This window comes from Lygodium microphyllum, chromosome 26 (genome assembly GCF_053477565.2).
Source record: "Lygodium microphyllum isolate KBCC chromosome 26, Lygodium_microphyllum_v1.1.10, whole genome shotgun sequence".
Taxonomy (NCBI): domain Eukaryota; kingdom Viridiplantae; phylum Streptophyta; class Polypodiopsida; order Schizaeales; family Lygodiaceae; genus Lygodium; species Lygodium microphyllum.
This window is the reverse complement of record NC_141160.1, coordinates 44,853,365-44,879,711: the sequence shown is the minus strand read 5'-3', so window position 1 is coordinate 44,879,711 and position 26,347 is coordinate 44,853,365. Positions and strand designations below refer to the sequence as shown.

The 26,347-nt window shown below is 43.3% G+C and overlaps 1 protein-coding gene and 1 pseudogene across 1 annotated transcript in view; both read right to left on the bottom strand.

Annotated features, from left to right (window-relative positions):
* The window catches only part of LOC148013213 (ferredoxin-dependent glutamate synthase, chloroplastic-like), a 61,026-nt gene extending 36,113 nt beyond the window's left edge, over positions 1-24,913 (bottom strand). The window contains exons 1-4 of the mRNA XM_087667490.1: positions 24,208-24,913; positions 23,173-23,485; positions 639-1,081; positions 376-507 (exon numbers count right to left, since the gene is read on the bottom strand). Of these exons, the coding sequence (XP_087523616.1) occupies positions 376-507; positions 639-1,081; positions 23,173-23,485; positions 24,208-24,480 (1,161 nt within the window). The 5' untranslated portion in view covers positions 24,481-24,913. The remainder of the gene's footprint in view (positions 1-375; positions 508-638; positions 1,082-23,172; positions 23,486-24,207) is intronic.
* Positions 7,458-9,721, bottom strand: LOC148013214 (uncharacterized; annotated as a pseudogene).
* Positions 24,914-26,347: the final 1,434 nt, after the last annotated feature.

Here is a 26,347-nt window from a genome sequence, read left to right as displayed (position 1 = left end):
ACTAGGAGATGGAGAAGGGGGGGGAGGGGGGGGGGGGGGGGGGGGGGACTGGTGTTGAGGCAGTTTTGGTTTTTTGAGATAAAGGCATGCACGCACACACTGTGTGTGTGTGTGTGCGCGCGCGCGTGATGCACACGTGTGCATGCATGTGCAGGTCCACAGAGAAAGAAAAACATTAGTCACAACTACCAACAGCAAATGTGGTAACAAAGTTAGAGGAATCCCTAAGTCGATGAAAATAACCTTCAGCAATTTTCACTTCAAGGTGTTAGTATGTACCTACCAATAGCTCAATCAGGGATATAAAGACTGCAGGAAAAAACAATCCTGAAAAAACACGATCCTCAATATCTAGTGAGATGCCAGGAACTTTACCTCAGCTACAGCATCAAGATTAGCTGAATCAGAAGCCTTTGAATTTCCATAAGGACGGATCTCATCTTCTCGTCCATGCCAAACTGGAGATTTCATTGATGATTCTCGAGACCTCATCCAATTTAGGTTCCCCTATCAAACATCAGATTGGATTTTACTCTACATCATCCAAGAAATGAACATCACAAGGGAGGGGACAATTGGAATTCATAAAACAACTTTTAATGTCAGTTTATGCAAACAGCACCAGATAAAGATCGAACCTGCAGTGTGTTGATCTCTCCATTATGACCAAGAAATCTCATAGGCTGGGCAAGAGGCCATCTGGGATTTGTGTTTGTGCTGTATCGCCTGTGGTAAATTGCAAATGGTGACACAAAAAGTGGATCTTGCAAATCCAGATAAAAGGTTCCAAGAACTTCGGACCGCAGCATTCCTTTATAAACAATTGTGGAGTTAGAAAGAGAACAGATGTAGAAGTCTTGGCCCCATGACTCAGAATCTGTAGCTCTCTCAATAAGCTTGCGAGATATGTACAGCTCTGTTTCAATATCATCATGAAATTTCTCATTGTTAACCTTTACCAAGACCTGTTGTATGTTGGGAAGTGTCATTTTGGCATAGTAGCCAACCACAGAGGCATTAACAGGAACAGGCCTCCATCCCAAAACTTCGACACCCTCTTGAGTAAAGATCTGTTCTACAACTGCAAAACGATTACAAAATTCGTTTGCAAAATGATTTTTTGATAAAAGAGCACTATTTTTTAAAAAACACCATGCAACTAAGTGACAGCAATGAAACTGGCATTATGAGCTATTCAAAGGAACAATTAATAAATGACCATCAAGCTTTTTTTGATAATGAAACCAATATCTCACTTAGATAGCTGAAACTGGCCTTCAACCACCAAAATGTTGTATACCTTTAAAGTATCTCGTGGGAGTAGTCCCCATGGTGGAACAATTAATAAATGACCATCAAGCTTTTTTTGATAATGAAACCAATATCTCACTTAGATAGCTGAAACTGGCCTTCAACCACCAAAATGTTGTATACCTTTAAAGTATCTCGTGGGAGTAGTCCCCATGGTGCTTGAGTAGGATGCATGGCGTCAGGAGACAGGATCAGGCGGAGCAGTTAGCCATGCCTTTTGTGGCAGGCACCTCATTGGGGAAAGGTCAAAAGAAGAAGAAGAAAGGGAAGAAGGCTAAATCAGAGTTGTTTTTAGACTCCGATTCTCACAAAGAAGACAAGCGCAAAGGGTTTCCCAAGTGTCCACACTGTGAGAAGACCTTGCATCTCAAGAAGTGCTTGAAGAAGTATCCTCCTTTGTTGCTTAGAGGCACTGAACTCCAAAAAGAATGTTGAATACAATGAGGACCAATCAGTTCCTGCACGCAGCCCAAAGCATCAGTGAGGGCATTGGATCAGGCGGATGACAGAGGGCTGCCCTGGAAGATGGAGGAATGTCCCGAATGTCGGAGTGTGCTGAAACCCAATAAGCAGAATGACCACCAGGCATTGGAAGCGAGCTATATATGGTTAAATATGCCAAAAATTGACCAATCTAATCCATGAGCATGCTAAAATGCTAGCTGACTGCAATAAAATGATGAGAGAATGCTGTCACCTACTGGATCAGCTGGTCACCTCATCAAATTGGTGTGAACAGACCCTCCAGGCTTTGAAAAAGAAATGCAAAGGGCTGGAAACTGAATCAGCTATTGTGAACACACTTAAAGCTCACTAAGAAAAGAAATGCATGCTCTAAACAGAGCTACCTCCTCCATCAAAACGCATGACATGACTAACAAACTGAATGTCAAAGCTCTTAAATGTCCTCATCTAACTCCAACTCAGGCTCATGGGTAGTAGATGACTGTGCAAGTTACACACGACTACTAACACCCCCCCTCAAATCCTAGTTGTGGCTGAAGGCCAAAGAAGACAAAATGGATCCAAGGGTGTGAAAAGAAGTGTCAATGCTGATGAAATCAGTTGATGTAGTTTGTTGATGAAGAAACTCCTCATGATCCTAGGAATGCCCCTCTAAAACACAGGGGCCATAGAATCCACAATTGCATCACCAATACAGGGATGGGGGGGGTACAAGAAACTGTTAAGAGGAGATGGTGGGGGATGAAATAGAACCTATGGGATAGGTGGTGCAAAATCATGAATGGTGCGGCTATGGAAGACTGCCTCAAGGGACTGAATGGGGAGTGGAGCTTGTAAAGCCTCCTCTCCTACCAACCTGTTGATAAAATGGCCATTGGCTCCTACAAAAGAATCCTCAATAAAGATAGCCTCCTTGGTAAAGACAATCAAGGTATCAAATATAGTAAAGCCATGAACTAAGAGGAGTGGAAAGTCCAAGTCTAGAATATGTAGGACTTCCAAAACGGAACTCAATGGATGATCAAACAATGGCAGCAAAGTGCCAATACCACCAATAGGGATCGAAGAAATGTCACCAACTGTGACTCTACCCTCTAATGGACAAAGATCCTATGATAAATCTTCGAGGAGTCATGACTCAAAGTACTGCTGCCATTGATGAAGAAGGCTCCTCCATCTCATGGATGTGAAGGAATATGCACTCATGGGTAACACACTACAGCAAGAGCAAAAGGTGAGGAAATTTCTTCCAACACTTCTCTTCAAGATGGGTACCCTTCCCATTGTGTGGTCATTTAGGCTTCCCCTTTGAATCTATGTCAAAGCTTGAAGAAGACTCCTTATCTTACTACTTCTTCTTCTTCTTCTTCTTCTTCTTCTTCTTCTTCTTCATGGCCTTCTTGTCCTTCTTGTCGCCCCCACCCAAACCTGAAGTAAAAGCCGTAGTAAAGCTAGATCCATTAGTACCAATCTCCTTGAGTCATTCTTTGTGCTCCAAAACAAGCGAAGCTAACTCATCCAATAGAAGACTCTCTTGAAACCTAGAGGTAAGCAAGCTGGTGTAGAAGACATAATACTTGAGAGATAGAATCATCGCCATGTCCTCCAATGACATCATTTTGCCAATGGATGCAAGTTCATCCCACATGTCTTCCATCTTGTGGACGTGATCCTACATAGAAGGGAATCATCAACACAAAAGAATCTGGATGATAGAGAGATCTTTTGATGATAGAGAGAAGAGAGCTTTATCCACACTCCACAGTTGTCCATAATCTACGCACATGTACAAGAAGAGAATCTTGTAGACTCGTATAGAGAAAGGACCAAGCTCATGAGTTGAGCCAATCACATAAAGTAGCCTGAACCATCATAGAATCAATACTAGGATCCTCCACTAGACAAGGAAAAGAGGTGGTAACAAAAGTCCATAGATCAAATGCGTCGAGAAGGCACTCCATTTTGCAAGACCAAAGGGACTAGTTTGACTCATCAAGTCAATTTTGTTTTGGAAATGAAGGAAGAATTGACATATGTATTGAGGGTGCCATATAGGTTATATGAGGACTAGAAGCAAGTGCCCTATGAGAAACATATAAAGAAGCCAGTGAAGGTCGCCCCAATCTTCATGGCCTATAGAATGCTTGTCTTCTAAAGAATAGATAGACTTCTCATCTAAGTATCAAAAGCATTGAACCAATGGAACTCCATAACTCTTGTATACTTGCAAACACACTAAAAAAACTTCATTTTGGTGTCACGCTGCCCGAATGGAGGGTAAATCAGCTACACTCTACAAGTTGAGCTAAAACACACTTTATAGCTGATTAGCATCTTTAAACAGCCCCAAAATATGCTCAATTAATGGAAAATGCAAAAGTGGTGCGCGGTTCCATAGAGTTTCAGTTGGTCTCCCAAAACCCTAATTTTCTAGGGCACCTTTCAACATCTATAAATAGACAAGCTGCCCACCATTCAGACCAATCCCTTAAGTGCAAGTTCTCAATCCTCTATTGCGTTTGGTCCATATGTCATCGCTAGCCCACAAACTACCTCCTCCTTCCTGCATTCGAACTCTCCATGAGCCACACGACAAGTGGCAACCCTCCATCATCATTAAGCATCATCTCTACAATCTGCAATCTGCATTCGGCCTTCTCTCCCCAATGTGCAGAGTTGGCAACCTTCTCCTCCCTACTAGCGGGCATCCTACAGCTCTGTTTGCAACTTCCTTCTAGCACCCTCTGCTCCAAACATCATCCCTACTGTCACCTCTGTCGTATGACTGCCTAGTGATCAGCATTTAGTGTTTTCCTCATCTTCCATACTCCAATTGGTGGTGACAACACATGGGATCCATCTCCAGTGGACATCACTCTCCAACACTCCATTGCTCTACCCTTTGGTATTCTCTACACTCTTACACTCATTTACAGCATTCATTCACATCAGAGTTTCTTTTCTTTGTGTTTGTCTCTCTGTTTGAGTTTTGAGTTTTGCGTTTGTGTTTTACGATTGAGTTTTGCTTGTCTCTATCTAAGTCTCTATGTTTGTCTTGGTCATACATGCTATGTTTCCTCAGTGCAAACCCTAGCATATCTTCACGTTGTATCAGAGTCGGTGCTCTTCTAAAGAGTATCCTATAGAGATTGTGGAGACAAGTCTTTGTGTCGAGACTCACACGCAACTCAATTCTAACTCATAATGTCTCAAGCATTTTCTTCTGGGGATCCTATGACGCCCTATCAAGCTTCTCTATCATTGGAGGCCCTAAGAAGGCATTATGGTCTTGAGGAGGAGATAGATACACTTCACCTTTACTATCTTCTTCTTCACATTTTAATCATCTTATAGAGTAAGAGTTTGAGGAGTACTTGCGCATCACGTAGAATTCGATTTACGAACCCTCCAACAAGTGCTACTACTCCGTCTAGACCGATTGGTGAGACTAGCCACCTCTTTGATCTTGAAGGGACCATGACATTCAATGTGTATAGTGATCAATCTCCTTCATCTCAACCAAGCCTTATGTCAAGTTCGTATAACCCTTTTGAGTCATATGAGCCAAAACCCTCTTCTATTTCTCCTTTTGGTGTGCAAGATCGAGATGGTTTTGAGTGTGTTAACTTTAATAGAGGAGGCTCTCGAAGCAAATACCCTTTATCAGGGGTATCTCTACCATCTATTTCATTTGAGCAAGTATACTACACTTCTCAACTTCCTCCCATCCCACCACTATCTTTTCCCCATTCTGATCTACTCACGTCTTTATTCCAAAATTTTGAATTATACTCCACTTCTACTCGTAGGTCACTAGGGATTGGATCTTCCATCTTGGCTCCTAGCACTCTTCTTCCCCATCCCACCATCTACCTACCCTCCGTTCACTACACTTTCTCATGCATCATTAGGGGGAATGCCACCCTTTAGACGCTGCACCTTCCACATACCCTCACTTAACCACATTCTTACACTTTGGAACAGCTCTAATGGGCATCCCCCTCACCACCCCTAGACACTCAATCCATTGGGTCCCTCCTATGCAAGGATCTCCATCCTTTGCTCCACGTGTCTCTATCCCTTCACCATGAGCTCCTCATGCGGTTACCGTGTCCATACCCTGTCCGCCCATACCCACATTTGAGATCATTGTGCACAGTTTTCATATGCATGATGGGCATCCTAGGATTCCTTCCCAAGTGCACTCCACCCTCCCACCTTATCCCCCCTATGCACCCTACCCCATTACATACCTCTATCTTCCAACACTGCCACTCTTATTGCCCCCTATTGGAGGACATTGTTGTTCGTGGTTACCATCCACCTAGGATCACTTTCCTCACATTTGGTAGCACAGTTCAAGCTTGCGTTTACACTTCAAGAGCATCTCCTGGAACAACATCAGCTCCTACACACCTAGCATCTGCATTTGGTAGGTTCGGAGTCCATGCAATGTGTCCTAGCTGAGAAATATGCTTCAAAATTAAACTCCATACTCAATCACACATGATTCCTCAGAAGTCTAGCATCATCTTCCCTTCTTGGCATCAGCATCCTCCATCTTGGCGACAATCTCCACACATCACGTGTCATCCCCACTTCCCCAAGCATTTGCGTTTTGCAACCTAGGGACACTCCACACATCTAGCATCTTTGTGCATTGATGTTTTCGTGTAAAAGGGCACTTGGGCAAGTGAACAATTCCCTTGTGATGGCATTGCTCAAGTGCATGTGTTGCATTAGCATTCATTCCCAACCTGCAATAACCCTTGCATTTGGATTGTGTTTTTGTATTTTTGGTGCTTGGAAGGGTGAATGCCATTTGGGCAGCCTTCGAAGTGATAACCCTTGCATTATGTTGCGTGCTTCTACTTTTACCTCATTGAGTGGAGACTTGTGGACACATTGCTCATAGTGGATCCTAGACAGGCCAATGGTTTGTGATTCATTGTGGGGCTTGTTATATGGCCACCACCCTACATACATGAAGCCAGCCCTACCGTATAGGCAGCCAGCCTTTGCCACATGACTGCTGCATCTTGCACTTCTGCAGGCATACAGCTGGTTAACTGCAGCTTGTTGCTGCGTTTCTACCTCAGCTTGCTCCATTCTCAGAAAGTTGTTGCTCTGACTACGTTTTCCCAAACTTGGTGACATCCTTAGGATTCATGAATTTCGTGTTTTCTCAAACTTGGTGACATCCTCAAGATTCATAACTTCTGTGTCTAGTAGTTTCTGCTGTTATAGTTGCATGGATTGCCTACATCAAGTTTGGTATTAAGCTTTGGTTGTTTGTTTCATTTGAGATTTGTTGGAGTATGACCCACTTCTCTTCAGCTTCCCTCAGCCCATAGTTACTTGGAGTTTCGGAAATGGCGAAACGGAAACGGTGGGGAAACAGTAGAAACGGAGTTTCGTCTCCAGGAAGAAATGGGGAAACGCGGAAACAGGGATACAAAGAAATATGTAACCCCGATTTAATATATAATATAGATAATAGATGACAATAAGCCACACTTGTCACTTGATCGAGAAATACTTGACATACATGATTAACATACAATTGATTATTGATATTGAAATTTGATACTATCATACTAGGTCGGAGGTCCTAAATCCTAACTTCTATAACCTGTTACCTATAGCCTGCACCAATTTCCAAAATTGAAAGATACATCAGGATTCATACAGTATACTTAAACTTTGAATTGGCAAGTGCCAAGCACACTCTAAAGATATTCATAGATCACACTTTAAAGATTAGATCATTACAATTTACATGTAACATGATAATAGATATACATGAATCACAAAAACACCTGGAGGCTGGATCATATTCATGAATCATGAAAAAAAGATACAAGAGCATAAAAGATAAGTTGATAACTAATGATCCATAAAACACCACGGTCCACTGAGTCCTCAGTCAATGACCATAAATATAAATGATAAGACACAGTCACACAAGAGAGCATCTGTCTGAACTTTGAAGAGTCAAGACTCAAGTCTCATCAGCGATTACCCTCCTCGGCATCTGCATCACTAACACTAGCACTGCCAGATGCACTGACACAAGCAATATCTAACTAAGAGTGGTCATCGGCACTACTAAATGAGGGCGAGGGTACACTTGCTGAAGTGCTGGCACCCCTGCTTGTCGACCTTGACCTCCGTGATGAAGCTCGTGTGTGGTGCGCTGACATCTCCTCATATAGCATGGTATAAATGTCTAGCTCCTCTCTGGGAATGTCTAGAATGTCCTTCAGTTTCTCAATGTCAATCTTGTCAACATTCACCTAGCAAGGCTCAGGAGATGAAGATGTGTGCTCGAGGAGGCAAAGATTACAATGACAGTACACAAGTCTCTCAAGCTGTGCTGTAGTCAAATGGTTCCTCTTCTTTGTGTGGAAGAGGCCCCCAAGTGCTCCAGTTTCTTTCACAAGGACTTGAGCTGCAATCTTGTGAAAGAACTCGAATAGCAAGACGTTTTTGCCAATCACATGACAAAAACAAGAAAAAAATATTATAATTGGTTCTTGTATCATGATTCATGTTTGTCCTGAAGCTTGAAAGTTGACTCTAGACTATGGTTTATGTGTTAGCCTACTTACCAAGGTAGGTGCGCATGTCCCATATTTCTCCCACCAAGACACAGGCTGCAACTGTCTCTCGAAGCTCTACTGTAGGGCGACCAAAAGAGAGACTCCTATTTCGAAAGAGGAGAAGATCATCCTCTAGCCTTCTCAGCATCTGCACATCTCCTCTTGCCCACTTTGAGAAGTACTCCTCAATGCCATGCTCTAGCTCCTCATTCTTGTATTGCATCTCATCACACCATAGAGGATGCAATACATGTGCAACAGCATGGATTGGTCTATGAAACCAATCCCATCGCGTGTTTCACACACATTGAAGCTTCTCAATCCTACATTGACACATGTATAAGTTTATAACAAATTACAATCATAAATACGCACACAATTAGTGTCTTCTAGACTCTAAAAATAAGTTAATACCACAATGGAAAAAGTTAAAACTTTAAAAGGAACTTACTTTGAGCAAGAAAGATAGGCATTGCTCTCAAAAGCCTCTCCGATCTTATCCACGTACTCATACAACAATCCCATGGTACTCCCCTCCATGTCAGTGATACATAAAACGGAGTAGATAGGCTTGATGGACTTCACAAAAGCTTCAGCCTCCAAGAACCATGTCTCACCCATAGCCTCTCATGCAAAAGCCATATAGTGTGTATCTTGATGCTCAGGCATGGCTGACCACTCTCTGGACACAACTGTGCGCATCAAGCCCTGGTGCACTCGCACAATCCGCTCAACAACTATAAACATATACGCAAAGCATGTGCTAGATGGCTTCAGCAACTCAAGGTCACAGTGTGCACGATAGATGCTCAACACTTTAGTCCTCTTGGTGACAAAGTTCACCATGGCCTTGGAGTAGTAAGAATAGTGTCTACCCAATTCAATTTTTGCAAGTCCTCCATCAATAAATCAAGAGAGTGTGATGCACACGGAGTCCATCTAATCTTGGGATAGGCAGCCTCAAGCATTTGCTCCATGGAAACACAATTGGAACCATTATCCGTAATCACCTGCACCACATTTTCTAGCCCTATCTCCTCAATGGCTGTGCATATATGCCCATAGATGTACGAGCCTGTGATCACTGTACCAGGAGCTGAAGCATCAATGGCTCTCAAGAACATTGTCCCCTTGCATGAGGACACTAGAATGTTATAGACACTGTGTTTACGTACATCTGTCCACCCATCACATAACACAATACATCCATACTTTACCCAAGTGGCCTTCAATGGTTCTAACTGAGCCTGTATACACATCTTCTCATTTTTCAGTTCTCGTGTGCGCATACCATCATAGGATGGACCTTCCCACTCGCATCCAATACAGCTAACGGCCCTCATGGCTGATCTCCATCATGGCGTTCGCAACACATAAAAAGATATAGCACACTATATAAAGCAGCGAGTAAGCTCCCTAGTAGCCTCTTGAATAGCTTGCTTTTGCAAGCTTGCCTGAATGCTTGCCTTCTAAAGTGACCTTTTGTTGGCCCTGCCACTGTACCTGTACCAACTCCACTTCCACTACTAGTGGACCCTACCAATGGAGTCCTGTGCGCCCCAAGCCCCGGCCCCCCAACCCCTCCCACTCAAGCTACATCTGACTTCAATGTAGCTCTACTCCTCTTTGATGGCCCTGTTGCTATAGAAGCTACATCATCTACTACCCTCTCCCCTATAACTGATGCACTTTGATTGCCCAACTGATTGAGCTTCCACGCTTGAAGAGAAGCCTTCACGTCTGCGGGTACATTTGGGCACGGGCCTATGTCTTTATTTGCCACATGTGCAAGATGATCTTTGATCCTTGTGGCTGCTCCTCCTCTTTCAATGCCACAATAATTACATCTCCATCACTTGGAGCCACCACCACCTCTATACTCCGTGAGAATCGTCACATGATCCCATGCAGCATCCTTCACCATGATGAGTGCAAGGCCCAGGCTTCAGCGTGAGATGGTCACAGCTTCACGAATCAAAATCACGATTCACAGGCTACAACCTACAACCACACAGAAATTTGAGATAGAAGATTCGAGATGAGAGAGAGAGAGAGAGAGAGAATGTGTGTGTGTGTGTGTGTGTGTGTGTGTGTGGCTCTAGAGTCAAAGGAGCAAGCCTGAGTCCTAACAAAGTGGAGAGAAGAAACGTAGGCGGGCCGCGGATGAAAGTCGACTAGAATGTGGGAGTCGGGGCGCGCTCACGTTCGGGCCAAAGTTTTGCCCCAAATCACAGCCTGCAAAAACGCTGTTTCTTGGGCATTTCCGTTTCTAGAAACATTGTAGCGTTTCGTGTAACTATGCCTCCTTCCTTGGAATGTTTACATATGCATCATACCCAAAGATCCTAAAATAAAACACATTAGGATTAGCACCAAAATACACCTTAAAAGGCATCATGCCAGTGTCAAAAAATAACAAATATGCTCTGATACCATGTCAAGATAAGTGACGGTGCAAAGAGACAGTAGGGTTTGTGGGGAGTAACACAGAGTGCGTACAACAAACACTGAGAGAGAAGAGAAACTCAAAAACACAAGAAGAACACAGTGATGATGCACTCAATCATGCTATGAGAAGAAAAACTGATAAAGCGGAGCCAAAGCTAAGAAGATAATTGCACTGTCATGTTTGAATCAAGCAGTAGCACCTGTGGGAAATCTACATAGTGAAGGGAGCAAAACTCAGACCTCTAGCCAGTGGGCTACCAAAGTAATCGCTGGAAGGTGAAGGACAATTGTCGAGGAAGAGAGCCATAGTCCTCTGATGTTGTCGGAAATGTGGAAGATGATCACTAGCCGCCGAGGGAGCGAACCACAATCCTCTAATGCTAAGGAGTGACCTAGGCAGCAGAACACCAATCCCAGAGTGAGGGAGAGTAGCCCAGATGTTGATGCCAAGTGGATAATGATGACGCCAGATGATGGAGGATGAGTTGGGCTGCAAAAACGCAGATCCCAACAGCCCCTATAATAAACGAGTGATGAAATCACTAACACTCGGTGATGGAGATTGTCCTAAGAAGCTAGGATATTGACGCCAACCTAGAGATGATGATGCCAAGCAAGGAGAAGAAATGCAAGTCCCAACAGTCCCTATGATAAATGAGTGATGAAATCACTGACGCTCGGTGATGGAGACTGTCTTGATAGGCTAGAATATTGACGCCAACTGGAGATGATGATACCGGGCAAGAAGAAGGCCTCTAACCTAAAAAACGACGGTGAAGGTGAAGCCTGATGGAGAAGCCTGTTGACACCAAGAAGATGATGGTGACACCAGGTGAAGTATGCTCTAAATGCAAAGCCTAATGCTGGAACAAAGTGCCTAAAGCAGAAGAGGAAGAGTGAAGGCAACCACGAGTCACAAACTACAATGTCCTTAAGGGCTGTGAGGGCAATGGAAGGGGCTAGTGAGAGAAGTAAAGGGTGTTTGATGACGGAGAAAGACAGATGAAGAATGACTGAAGAGTGGTGGAGTGATGAAGGATGAACGAAGAGAGGTGATGAATGAATGAAGTACTTGCCTATTTATAGGCATAAAATGTCTAGGGTAGCGCACCATTGTGTGGGTGCCCACTAAAAAAGTGGCCAAAATGTGGACACCAACTCTTTTTGGGGCTATCAATGTGAAACCCTCCATGAAGTGTGCAAACCGAAGAAGTGGTTTCTCAACATCCTCTCTCAGGTTCAAAAAGAGATGAAGAAAAAGGAGTGAAGAAAGATACGAAGAAGATGTAAAGGATCCTAGAGATCCAAGATTTCCACCTGAAAGGTAACCTATAGTAAGAAACAGTAGACGGGATGAGCTGTAGAACCTGACTCCATATTGGGACAAAAACCACTAGCTCCATAACTCAATGTTGGAAGGAATTCCAAGGTCTCGTCACCAAGTTGTGGTGGAACCTCCAAGGCCCCAATCTAGGCAATCTCTAAAGATCCTAGGTATAAATAGGAGAAGTGACTACTCGACAATAGCCATCCCCAAAGAGTAAATGGAGGGTGACAAACTTCATGATGAGGAGGTGCCTCCCCTAGGGGTGGAGGTGTAGGGCCCCTCTGAAGCCAAAAAAGTAAAAGCCCTCTTTAAGGGCAAAGAGAGTATATCCCCCTCTGAGCTCCCTCTACAAGAGATAGGGAATCTAAAAACTCATGGATCACAGACTCAGAGGCATCTAATGGTCATCTAATGACGAATAAAATACTATTGAACACATTGAAGAAGGTATTTGGGGTGTAAACGCCCAGAGGTAGCCTCTCGAACCTGAGTAGTCAAGGGTGGGGAAAGGTGAGCCTCACGCTGAGAGCCAAGGGTGGACAACAGTCGTCATCTCTCAGTGGAGCGGATTGCAAAGCCAAAGTAATAGAACATATCGAACGATCATTGTGTCTCGAAGGAGTGAGCTGCCGAGGGATGGTATCCAACAATCACCATCTCTCGGTGGAGCGAACTACAAAACTACGAGCTGTTGAGGTGGCATTCTTGAAACCCTAAAAGAAGTAGAAGCAACCTCTATAGCGCATTGCGGTAGTTGCCAGGAGGTTGTGGTACTAGTCGATCCTCCTGTGGCTCGAAAGGGCTTAGTACGCATCAAATGCGCCTTATTGCCTTGAGTATAAAAATCTCAAAGTTGGTGCAAAATAAACTCTGTGGCCTAGAAGGGAGAGGTGGCACAACAAGTGCCTAGGGATAGACACATATACTCCAATGGCTTAGGGAACAAAGGTCCATGGTAGCAAGCATCAGTGGGGCGTTGTTGATGCTAGAAGAGGAACACCTAGTGGTCTATCCATTTGATTGCGGAGACGTCATAGCACCAGTGTCAACCTATAAAAGGGTGGGTGGGTGGGAGATTAAAAGAAGGGTATCTCTGTCTCTTGGGGATGCAACGGAAATGAAGGGGGAAACCAGTAGATGATGCCGAGCTTGCAACTTGTCTTGGGCTTCTCTGATGAACAGGGACTTTCACTCTTTAAGCTCCTACGCTCTGATACCATGTCAAAAATAACATGTATACTCTAATACCATGTCAAAATAAGGGATGGTGTAGAGAGACACTAGGGTTTGCGATAAGTAACACGATGTACGGCAAACGCTCAGAGAGTAGAGAAACTCAGAAATACAAGAACACGATGATGATACACTGAATCATGCTATAAGAAGAAAGGCTAATATAGCAGAGCCGAAGCTCAAAAGATATCTACATTGTCCTCTCTGAATCAGGCGGCAGCACCTATGGAAAATCTGCACAGCAAAGGGAGCACAATGCAATCCTCTGGGCAATGGGCTATTGAAGTAATCATTGGAAGGTAAAGGACAACTGTGGAGGGAGCGAACCACAATCCTCTCGTGCCAAGGAGTGACCTTGATGCCAGGAGGCATATTCCACGGTGGATTCTGTGAGGTTTTGCGGTGGATTCCGTAAAATTATATTTATTGTCGGGGCTCATACACAAGGTGGATTCCTTGTGCGAAAAGTCGATGGGGACGCCTCTCCTTTTGGGGTGTCTCGTTAATTTAATGTGCAAGTGGGTGATTCCATAGCGGGTGATTCTGCAAAATACATATTTAAATTAATGGACGTTTATGAGTTTAGAGTACGCACTCGTAATAAATTAAGGTTAGGACTGAGTTCTAGCCAATTTATTTATTTTGTAGCTGAAGATTGCTAGGTATTCACTTTTGTCAGTTCAATTTTATTATTTTCTAACAATTGCGAATGCTTCAGTTGATGTGTAGAGCAGGCAGCACACTTTTGTCGTTTCAAGTTTATTATTTTCTAACAATTGTGAATGCTTCAGTTGATGTATAGAGCAGGCAACAGTGGCGTTGAGAAGTACTAGGCTATAGCGTGTATTCAAGTTATTTAGAAGAAATTATCATTTTTGATGGACGCACATCTTACGAGCGGCACCAATATTTATTTTGACGCACTTATTTATTGAAGCACTTGACATGTATTTATTATTTTGTATGCGCATGGGTGCACGATTTAAATATTTGTTATTGGACATTGTATTTGGACATAGCTCAACTCTTTGGGCACCCAACTGCTTTATTCTTTATTTGGACAAAAGCAAACACAAAAGCTAAAGTATGCTAATTGTAAATTTGGGCTATTGTTTAGCTTGGAGATGAATAATATATAAAATGCATGCTTTATGGAGCGCTCATACAAGGCATGGGGGGAGATTGTACCCAATTAGTCTTTTTGCTCATGTCGTGCAAGTCTTCTCTCTTGTTTTTTGTGCAAAAGTAGAGTTCTTTTGTTCTTGGGGACCTTCCGGCGCTCGATACGAATGCATACAGCATCCGATTTACGCACCAGACTTGGGCAACAAAACGCAAATCCCAAAGTATTGGAGCTGTCAAATGCAAGGAGAGCAACCTAGATGCTGATGCCAAGTGGATAATGATGGCAACAAATGATGGAGGATGAGCTAGGCTGCCAAAATACAAGTTCCAACAGCCCCTATGATAAACGAGTGATGAAATCACTGACACTCGATCATGGACATTGTCGTGAGAGACTAGGATGCTAAAGCCAACCTGGAGATGATGATGCCAGGCAAGGACAAGGCCTCTAACCTTAAAACGCAGGTGAAGGTGAAGCCTGATGGAGAAAGGTGCTAACGCTAAGCAGATGATGATGACACCACGTGGAAAATACTCCAAACACAAAGCCTGATGCTGAAACAAAGCACTTGAAGTTGAAGAGGAAGGGTGAAGGCAGTCAGAAGCCACAAACCGCAATGTCCTCCTGAAGGGGTGTGGGCAGTAGAAGGGGTTGGTGAGAGAAATAAAGGGTGTTTGATGATGAAGGAAGAGGGGTGAAGAATGACTAAAGAGCGGTGGAGTGGTGAAGAATGAATGAAGTGACTGCCTATTTATAGGCATAAGTTGTTTAGGGTGGAGCACCACTGTCTGGGCGCCCACTGAAAAAGTGGCCAAAATGTGGACACCAGCTCTTTTTGGGACTAACAGTACAAAACCCTAAATAAAGTATGTAAACTGAAAAAGTGGTTTCTCAACAGCTAGGAATTGGTAATGTGGGTGATTTGTTAAGCATATATACGGCCATGCTATGACCTCATAGCTGGTGTGAAGAAAACTATGATATCATCATGGTCTTTCCTGCAACTCCCACTCCTCTGGGATGCCCTCAATAACTACATCTTGGAGGATCCATCAAGGCCATTTGGGAGAAGACTAATACTCCCCCACTCTCTCTTGGATATTGTCTTTAGATCAGCCACTAGTTGGGACTTTAATAGTGGTGGAATCTTCTCTTGGAGAGAGTGAGTTTATGATGGTCCCACTTGAATTGGTCGTGTGACCACCTATTGCCCAAATCTCCAAGAATGGAATCATAGATACGGATTGCAGCCCGAACATTCGTACTACAATCTTCAAATCGAGTTTGTCTCACTCCTTCCTTGGAATGTTTATGTATACGTCATACCCAAAGATCTTTAAATAAAATACATTAGGATTAGCACCAAAATACACCTTAAAAGGCATCAAGCCAAGAATTGCTAATGTGGGTGATTTATTAAGCAAATATATGGCCATTGCTACAGCCTCTATCCAAAGAGCTTGGGCACCTTTCAATACTCCAACATAGTCCTTCATATCTCCAATGTGGTCCTTTTCTCTTGCTTCGACACTTCTTTTTTATGACCTAGTGTTGGTATTGGCAAATTCTTGTATCCCTTGATCTACACAGAATCGAGCCATTTCATTCAAGGTCAACTCCTTGCCTTTATCAGCTTTGACTACTTTCTCTTTCCGCCCAAATTGATTTTCTTTAAAGATAAGCAAGTCTCGAAAGTTCACGAAGTGCAAAAAATAGACCTAAGTTATCGTACTAAAGTCATCTACAATAAGCACGATGTATTTACTCCCCTTGAGGCATTCTAGTCTCATCAATCCAAACAAATTGGTGAAGACCAACTCCAAGTGGGCCTTGGCACATCCAAAAGCTTTGTTGGGATAGAATCACATTGTTTCTTGCCTTTGACGTAGGATTCACATCAGGTTGCCCTTACCCCAACCTATGATAAGCAATGAACTAGTCATTCACAAGTTGCCTCAGAAGGTGCTTGTGCTTGAGGTGATTGGACTGGACATGCCAAAGCTCAGTCTGAGATTGAGAATAAAGAAGATAGAAAGAGAGAGTGACCGTGTCCTTGAGTTGTAGACATCGTGCTCCTCTTGTCCATGGCAAACCACCTTCTTTGTCTCACCATCACAAAGCTGAAACCACTTAGAATCAAACTTTACAATGAATCTTATTGATGGATAACAAATTGAAGCCAAGATTGGGAAGGTGTAGGATCTCCAATGTAAATGCGCACCGCGCAATCACGGATGACTTGAATCTCACTTCTCCAACCATGAACTAGGATGGAAGATGCAACTAGCCTTCCTTCTCGAAGAGGGTGGTAATGCTCTAATGAATCAACAATTACAGCAAGCACAAAATTTACATAAACTAAAAATACAAATGTTACCACTTATTCTTGGACATTGAACAGCCTGGTGGCCCCAAACTTGGCGCCTCTTGTGGTATTTCTTTATCTTGAATTGCAATCTAGATGGAATACAATGAGGTTCCTTGAATCTTGTACGCTCTCCAATTGCCTTTGGCTGCCATAAATGGCCAGCAAGCCTTCAAACCAATTATCCCCTTGGTTTGCTCAAGGATTGGCTTATAATTGTGCTTCTAGGGTGACAAATTCAGCCCCAAATGTTTGCTGGCTGAATGGCCACTTGAATCTTCTGAAATTACTCCAATTTCAGTGACTGCAATTCGCGTCTCTAGGTCTTCAATTGGCTGATTTTACTGGAAATTGCTGAGAAAGGGTGAGAATAAGCTAGAGGATGAGAGAGAATGCTAAGAAGAGAGAAGTTCAAACTTCCATCAAGAGAAAATGGCTGCCCTGTCTAGACAGCATTGAAAGTTGTCTCCACATTGATGGAACACCCCAAATATGATGTTGCTGGGTTGAAACAGCCCTCAAACTATTGTCACCTACTCTTGTAGTCTCTTTTGGGATGCCACTAGCTCTCGGAGGGTCTCTTACTAGCTGGAAATGTGCAGCAGCAATGGCAGCCCCCTCTCACAGCCACCCACCCCCCCACTCTCTCTCTCTCTCTCTCCCCCCTAGCCTCAAAAACGTTTTTTCCACATGCGTGTGCAAGTTTTTCCAAGCAACAACCTTCCATATAATTTCTAGCTTTATAAAATTGATTTTCAAAATATTAACTAATTATAAAAATTATTTTAATAATTATTTATGACTCCAAAAAATAATCTGATTGGCCAACAATTTAATTTGGCTAGTTAGGCCAATTTACCACCCAAGTAATCGTAAGCACTCATTAACCCGAAACCAATATTAATTTTAATTAATTAATTAACGCAAGTTCTCTAGTGTCATCACTGACACTAATGGCTAATTAAATTTTCTAAGCCAAGTTTTGATACCAGGTACCGCCTAGTATATGTTAGGCATAACTTATGCAACTTTTAACAATGTCACCCCCACTGATCACTAGGGTTGCCAAGGTTTCACTATCACTTGACAAACTTCCATTTCACGTGCATACCTCACACGCGCACAACTTAATAATTTCAAAGGTAATTGTTAAAATACACACCTTGTGGCACAAGAGTTGTCTCCAATTTAGACATTACCTTGCATCATACACAAGTGGTCGATCCCTTCTTTGGATGGAGTCATGTAGCGGGGAGTGCCATTGTCCACGATCCATTTGCAAGCTGTGGATACCATCAACATTGCACTCAATGATGAGGGTGTCTCCAACACCTTCAAATGGAGAAACATAGATGAAGTGGGAGCAATAGTAGCTCCAGAAGGCTTAGAATCCTTCTCGTCTTCCTTGTCCTTTTTTAAACTGTTATTCTTCCAATGACTAGTTTTGCCACACTTGTGGAAGTTGGAGTCCTTGGATTTATTGTCCTTCTTTTTCTCCTTATCCTTCTTCTTATTCTTTGCATCTTATTAAAGCCTCTTGAATTTCCCTCTGATGGAGACTTGAGCTTAGAGGGGTCCTCTTGATCCATTACCATGGATACAAGTTCCTCCCACTTAATTGTATCAACATATCACACAGTGATCAAAGAAGAATAGAAACCACTATAATAGGCGGGTAGCTATGCCAAAAGGGTAACAACCATGTCCTCAAAGGAGATCTCCTTCTACGCATTGAGGATATCCCTTTGCAGCTCTTACAGTTTGTTGATCTAAACTTTCATCAACGTGGATTTGTTGGGATCCAAGGTCCACAACTGCACCTCAAAAGACACCCTCTTCATAGGCATCATCTTGTTTTAGAGGTGCTTCACGTGCAACCAAATCTACCATGCACTTGTCATATGCTTCACATGTGTAATGAAGGCTAGTGTGTACGAGAGAAAGATGAACGTCAATTCCTTCTCCAAATCAGCTTTCTTGATGTGAGAAAGAGTTGTAGAGTCTTTGACCATTGAAAGATCAATCTATTCGGTCATGAGGTCCAAAAGATTCTAGGACTCTAAGATAGCTCCATCATCACCTTCCAGATTCCGAAGTTGTTATAAAGAAAAACTCATCTACAGATAACAAACACAATGATATGACAAAGTTGAGACTAATAACAAAACTCAAGAGGGTTAGGGTAACTTAGAGATAATGAACACTCAAGATGAATGGATGAATAATGAATAAATACAATGCTTAATGCAGCAAACATACCATGCAAAGTGATTATCAACCCTCGAACTCCCATGTCTCTAGGACGGGAGTAGAGAGCATGAGTGGAGAGTGTGTCATACTTTGATGGATTTCGAAATGCAGCAAAGAGCATCCCAAGAGGTCTCGCAGCAGCAAACACAGATTTGTGAAGTTTGGATTAGTTCCGGACAAAGGTGGCTAGCTTGAATAGAAGATAGCTGGCTGACAAAGTTTGATGATGAAGGAGACAGCAGCTGTAATGGAAATGCAGTATGCAGTGATGACATGGCAGGCTGTTGTGGCAGGCGGGACTGAAACAAATATCTGACGACGATGTCAGCAGTAAACACGGCCTGATCAAGAGTGAGCATCAATAGGTGACAGCTAGAGAAGGGCATACAAATACAGAAACACATGGTACAGCAGCAAGCGCAGCCTGCCAAGTGAGGAAGAAGGCTGATCAGTAGTTGCCACCAGAAAGCACGTCCCAGCTGTGGACTGCAGTAGTAGACAACAGTTTGAACTGAGATATCCTTTGTAGATGGGGTGTGGACAGCAGAGAGAAGGCCCCTACAAGCTGCAAGATAGGAACAGGGCTGAGTGGTGGGCATGTTAGAATATGCAACGAAACAAAGAGACAGCAGGGTTTGTGGGGAGAAACACTGTGAGTGTACATGGCAAACATTGAGAGAGGAGAAACTTAGAAAACAGAGAAGAACAAAATGATAAAGCAATGAATCATGCTATGCGAATAAAAGCTAATACAATAGAGCTGAACCTCTGAAGATGACTACATTGTCCTGTTTGAATTAGGCGGTAGCACTTGTAGGGAATCTACACACTGAAGGGAGTGAACAGTCCTTTGGGTAGTGAGCTATTGAAGTAATCACTGGAAGGTGAAGGACGGCTGCCAAGGGAGCAAAGTGCAGTTCGTTGATGTCGTCAAGGATGAAGATGATGATCAATAACTGTCAAGGGAACAAAGCATAGTCCTTAGATACCATGAAGAGGACCAGGCTGCAAAATACAAATGCCTGGGTGTGTGGGAACAGCCAAACGCAGGGAGAGCAACCTAGATGCTAACTCTTGGATGAAGACGATGATGCCAGATGTGTGGAGTTTTCCTAGGATGTAAAATGCGAATTCCTAGGTCAGTGGAGATGATGCTTGATGTGTGGAGACTAATGGCAAGATGGAGAATGTTGACACCAATAAAGGAAGATGATGCTAGACCATTGAGGAACCTTTGAACATGCTAGATGCAAATGCCAAGGTGACGTCCGGTGTGTGGGAGCTGGCACCTACTGTGGAGATCCTCCTAAATTGTGAACGCAAACCTGAACCTTGTTGCCAAATGTGGGGAAGATGACGCTAGGTGGAGATGGTGGATGGTAACCATGAATGGCAATGTTCTCCAATAGGGGTATAAGCGGCAGTGGTGAGGAAAGAGAAGTGTCACAATGACGAAGAAGTGTGGGTGGAGAATGATTGAAGGGGGTGGCATAAATGAGGGGAGAGGTGGCCTATATATAGGCCTCAGTTGTCTAGGGTGGCACACCACTGTGTGAATGCCCACTGACAAATGCCTAAAATGAGGGCACCAGCCCTTTTTGGGGTTGTTAGTGCAAAAGCCTATCTGAAGTGGACAATTGAAAAATTGGCTTCTCAACACCTCGTCTCAAGCCCAAAAAGGGACGAAAAAAGGGGAGTGAAGAGAGGTAAGAAGAAGATATAGAGGACCCTTGAGATCCAAGATTTCTATCTGAAAGATAACCTATAGTAAAGAACAGTAGACAGGATAAACTGAAGAACTGGACTCCACCTCAAGAAAGAAGCCACTAGCTTCATAACTCTCATGCTGGAAGGAATTTGAAGGCCTTGTCACCAAGTTGGGGTTGAACCTCCAAGGCCCCAATCTAGGTGTACCTAAAGATCTTGGGTATCAATAGGAGGAATGACTGCTCGAAGACAACCATCCCAAAAGAATAAATGGTGGGTGAAGAACTCCATGACGAGTAGATGTACCCTCTTTGAGGTGGAGATGCATGGCCCCCCTTTGAAGTCAGAGAAGTATGAGCCCTTGCACAGAGCAAAGAAAGAACATTCCCCCTTTGCAAGAGATAGGGAGCCTAAAACGTCATGGATCATGGACTCCAAATCATTTGATGACAAAGAAGGTGTTGTTGGTCATGTTGAAGAAGGTATTTGGAGTGCCAAAAAAGTTGAATAACTCCTAAACATGGCCTCTTGAACTTCAGTAGTCGAGAGTGGGGAAAGGTGAGGCTCAAGTTAGCCAAGGGTGGGTTACAGTCGCTGTCTCTCAGTGGAGTAGACTACGGAACCGAAATAATGGAAGGTGTCGAATAGCCACTGCCTTGCAATGGAGTGGACTAAGGAGCACACAATATCCAATAATCATTGTCTCTAGCTGGAGTGGACTGCAGAACCGCGGGTTGTCATGGGGGCAAACCATTGAACCCTAGAAGCAATAGAAGAAACCTTTGTAGTGCATTGCGATGGTCCCGAGGAGGTCGAGGTACCAGATGATCCTCCTTTGTCTTGAATGGACATAGTGCGCATCAAATGCATCTTATTGCCTTGAGTATAAAAATCTAAAAGTCGGTGTAGAATAAACTGTGTGGCCTAGAAGAGAGAGGTGGCACAACAAGTGCCTAGGATAGGCACATATACTCCACCGGTGTAGGGAGCAAAGGTCGATGTTCACAAGTGTCAATAGGGGGGGGAGGGTCTGGTGATGCCGCAATAGGAGCACCTAGTGGATTGTCCATCTGCCATTGGAGAAGTCATAGCACTAGAGTGTCTACTAGTCAAAGGGGGTGTGGGAGGGAGAGGAAGAGAAGGGTATCTTTGTCTCCCGGTGATGCTGCAGAAATGAAGGGGGAAATCAGTAGATGATGGCAATCTTGCTTTGACTTCTCCGCGCTGAATAGGATCTTTAGCTCTTTGAGCTCCTGTGCTCTAATACCATGTCAGCATATGCAACAAAGTAGAGAGAGAGTAGGTTTTGTGGGGAGAAGCACAATGTATACAGCAAATACTAAGAGAGAAGAGAAATTCAAATTGCACAAAAGAATAAGATGATGAAGTACTGAATCATGCTATGTGAAGCTGATACAGCGGAGTCAAAGGTCTAAAGATAATTGCACAGTCCTGTTTGAATCAGGCAGTAGCACTTATAGGGAATCCGTGCAGTGAAAGGAGCGAAACACAGTTCTCCAAGCAATGGGCTATCGAAGTAATCACTGGAAGGTAAAGCACGACTGTTGAGAGAGCAAAGCACACTCCCTGATGCCATCAAGGATAAAGAAGATGATCACCAAGTGTCGAGGGAGCAAAGCATGGTCCTTAGATGCTAGGAAGAGGATCAGGCTACAAAACGCAAACGCTTGCGTGTGTGGGAGCTGCCAAACGTAGGGAGAGTAGCCCAAATGCTAACACTTGGATGAAAATATGTCAATGAGGAGGTATAAACAATGGCAAGACAATCCTTGTTTGTACAAAAAGAAACAACCTTCGCCTACCATGTTGATGCCAAAGGTGGAAGAGGAACCGAGGCCTGCCCCTCGTGTCAAAGCCATGGGGGAAATTGACGAAGACTGATGCCCTTGCACAAGCTGTTGAACATTGGCTGATTGACCAAGGTCAGCCTGGTATCCACTGAAGGTCTGAATACGAGCCAAATGGTACCTGCCTCTGCCTGTTCGCCAGAGAAGTACTGCTCATTTCTGCTGATCCATCAGTACAACAGCCTTTGCATAGGTTGAAACAAGCTATTTTCTGCCTTCTCTTTAACCTAAGCACTACACCCCTGTATTGCAGTCCTAATAAGCATCCCAATGCATAAAGAACCTATTGTATGCCCTTCTCTTCATCCTAAGTATTACATCTATGTATTCTCTTTCATGTGCCTTCTCTTTAATCTAAGGTATTACAACCTTGCACTCGAGTCCCACTAAACATTAGCAATGCACAAGCATTTTGAAATCAATAATTTGATTTAATCATAAGCCCACATAAATGACCAAAATCCACTCACCTTCTTTGGCCGCAGCAGCTGAAGTCTCATCCCTTGGCAAGAAAACCATTCCAACACCTGTTTTATCTTCATCCAGAACAGGAAGCCCTTGCTCTCCACACCACTTCTGTAAAAGTTGCCAAGGGACCCTTGTCATTACACCAGCTCCATCTCCAGAATCATTGTCTGCTCCACAGCCACCTCTATGTTCCATACAACCTAAGGCAGTGAGGGCATCATGAATAATCTTATGTGATGACTCATTCTTCAAGTTTGCAATAAACCCAACACCACATGCATCCTGTTCCTCCAAAAGATCATCTAACCTTACAACCTGCACATTGAAGTAAGAATTCATCACATCAGTCTTTCCTGGCATTTGTTTAGGACTGCTAGATGTCAGTCACTTAACAGATTAAGGACATGAACTTGGTTGGTGAACCAGCCAACATAATGAGATAGTACAATTTCTGCATGATTGTTGCAGTCTGATTCAAATGCACACAATGACAGAGATATACTCTACAATGTGTTCATTGAGTGCATTGCTGTAGATCATTGAGAATTTGCACCCTGAATTGAAACAACACGCCCACTGAAATTGTATGATACCAAGCACCAATATATAAGGCAGGTCTCTTGATACAAAGAGGTATGATTCGAATTATTGGCCAAGTTGTAATGCTTATATATCTGCAGATGTTTAGTATCTATGTAATGAAACACAATCGTCAATTGATAGCCATGTTCTCAGCACAATGTGATTAAGAACGAAGTCTCTTTCATGTAGCAGACCTAGAAACATTGCATATGCTGAAGAACTAAGTCAAAGCCAATTGAAAAACGTGTGCCTCTGTCATGTAAAGCAAATTGTATACAAAGCGTTAGTCCGAGCCATAACAAGCGTTAAATTGGCTGGGAAAAAAGTTTGATTATTGATACCACAATAAGCAGAAAGGCAATGAAAACAATACATGGTTTGACATTATCTGGCTCGAAACAATTAAAGAGCCAACCAGAACTGACCACCATGAATGAGCAAAACTTCACACTTACATCCGAAACAAATGGTTTGTCGCGGACCGGAGAGCTGAGGGATGAGCAAATCAGCCTCCAGCTGCTACAAGTGAAGGCCCGTCTCTCCACGCGCTCAATGTGACGTGCACCCAATTGATCACGCAGGCCCGCGATCCCGAACGAATGGAATCCGAGGTGAAAGGGGGAAGCCCAAAACCGATTGAGTTTGGGGACACAGCTTCGGTGCGAGGGGGGACCGTTGTGCGCGGTGTGGCAGACGCAACGCGCGGGGGAGAGCGGAAGGAGGGCCATAGCTTCAATTTGTTGTCCCTTTCTCTCTCTGTGTCTCTCTAGGGGGTGGAAAGGATGAGCCTGGGGTTGATTTGATGGAGCTTCAATCCAGGTGGAGTGAGCAGAAGCCCTGCCCCCAAGTCAACGCACAGCAGGAGGACATGAAGGAGGAGGAGGGAGAGAGAGAGAGAGAGTCCAGAGCAAGGAGAAGGAATGGTGGAGAGCCTGGAGAAGAGACCTTGCCTGCTCCAGAAAATGAATGGGTAGCAGAATTTGATGGAAGGTGGCAAATGCAGAATTTGTTATTTGCACCCCCTTCTCTGTCTCTCCTCTTCTTCGCCCCACAAAAATGGATGTATTTTCATGACTTTAAAACTAAATCCCGGAATATGTAAGAAATAAATTACCAATAATACTCGTATAAGTGCAACTGGTGCAAAAATTTTTCATTGATTTTCATCAGAAGATTTGGGCCTCTTCTTCCACCACCCATCTACAAAAATTGATTTTCAGCATAGCAATTTGGCCCATAAATGTTTTTGTTTTCTTTCATCATAAAAATTAGGCCTCTTCTCCCACCCCTCATCTACAAACGTGCTACTCAAAACGTATGGCACTCGGCTCACCACTCCTTGATGATGGGATTGGCTTCCCTCCCCCCCCCCCCCCACACACACAAAACTACTATGGAGCCCTCCATATGATGTGCATGTCCAATGCATGTACCCATCCAATGCACCATACCTCACCAAAGCTGAACCATCGTTACTCCAGCTCACCTTCTACACATCAAAATAGATCCCATCCAATGCACCTTACCTCACCAAAGCTGAACCATCGTTACTCCGGCTCACCTTCTACACATTATACTCGACCATGGTAGCTATGTCACGCTACTATTACCACCACACTCTTGTCTAGAACTTCGATGTCATTGTCAATCGATTTGTGCATTGGAAGTGGATATCCGAGACAAACTTTTCAGAACCCTCTAGCCAAGGGAGCTACTAGGGTTGCCAATAGTGCATGTCATCTATAAATTTTAGGTCCCAATGTCACATCAGAGTATTCACTAGAGACAACCTTGTAACAAATGGTATAATCTCTGGGCCTCAAGATGTTATAACATTAAGACATGTCTCTTGCACAATTATTTTCCTTGCTTCACATTTTCACTTGTGACATTTAACACAAAATGAGGTGCTAAAATGAAAAAGTTCTTCCTTCCTCTTATACTTTGTCTAGAGTGGGCCATGTGGATTCCTTTATAAAAGCATGCGCTACCTTCTTTATGCTTAATGCAACATAGTCCTTTTATACAACCCATCTAGTCACCAAAGGGCGAAATCTATAAGCATTCTGTGACATTTAATTTAATAACCACTTCGAGGTAGAAAAGCTCCATGTTATAATTTTAGTACTTCTAAAATCCATGGGATCTAATTTTATGAAATGTATACGCTGAAGAATCTTTTGACCCCAAAAATATGTTTAAATAACCATAATCATTGGGCACATAAACAAAAGGTGTGAACCACATTATAGACGAGTATTTAACTTAACAACGCATAGCTTTCATAAGTCATCTTGTGATTCATTAGCATTGACAGTAAGATCATCCTATTGTAGTGGTTGAGGTGCACTCTTGGTTCAATCAAATTAAAGTACTTCAAGTTAATTAGAGTCCAGTAAGACACAAGTTCTATCTTTGTACACTTTTTATTTTTTCCTTCCACAAACGGGATATTCTTTCTTCCTCTCTCCCCTCCTTCAAATCATCATCCATTATCATCCTCTCTCTCTCTCTCTCTCTCTCTCTCTCTCTCTCTCTCTCTCTCTCTCTCTCTCTCTCTCTCTCTCTCTCTCTCTCTCTCTCTCTCTCTCTCTC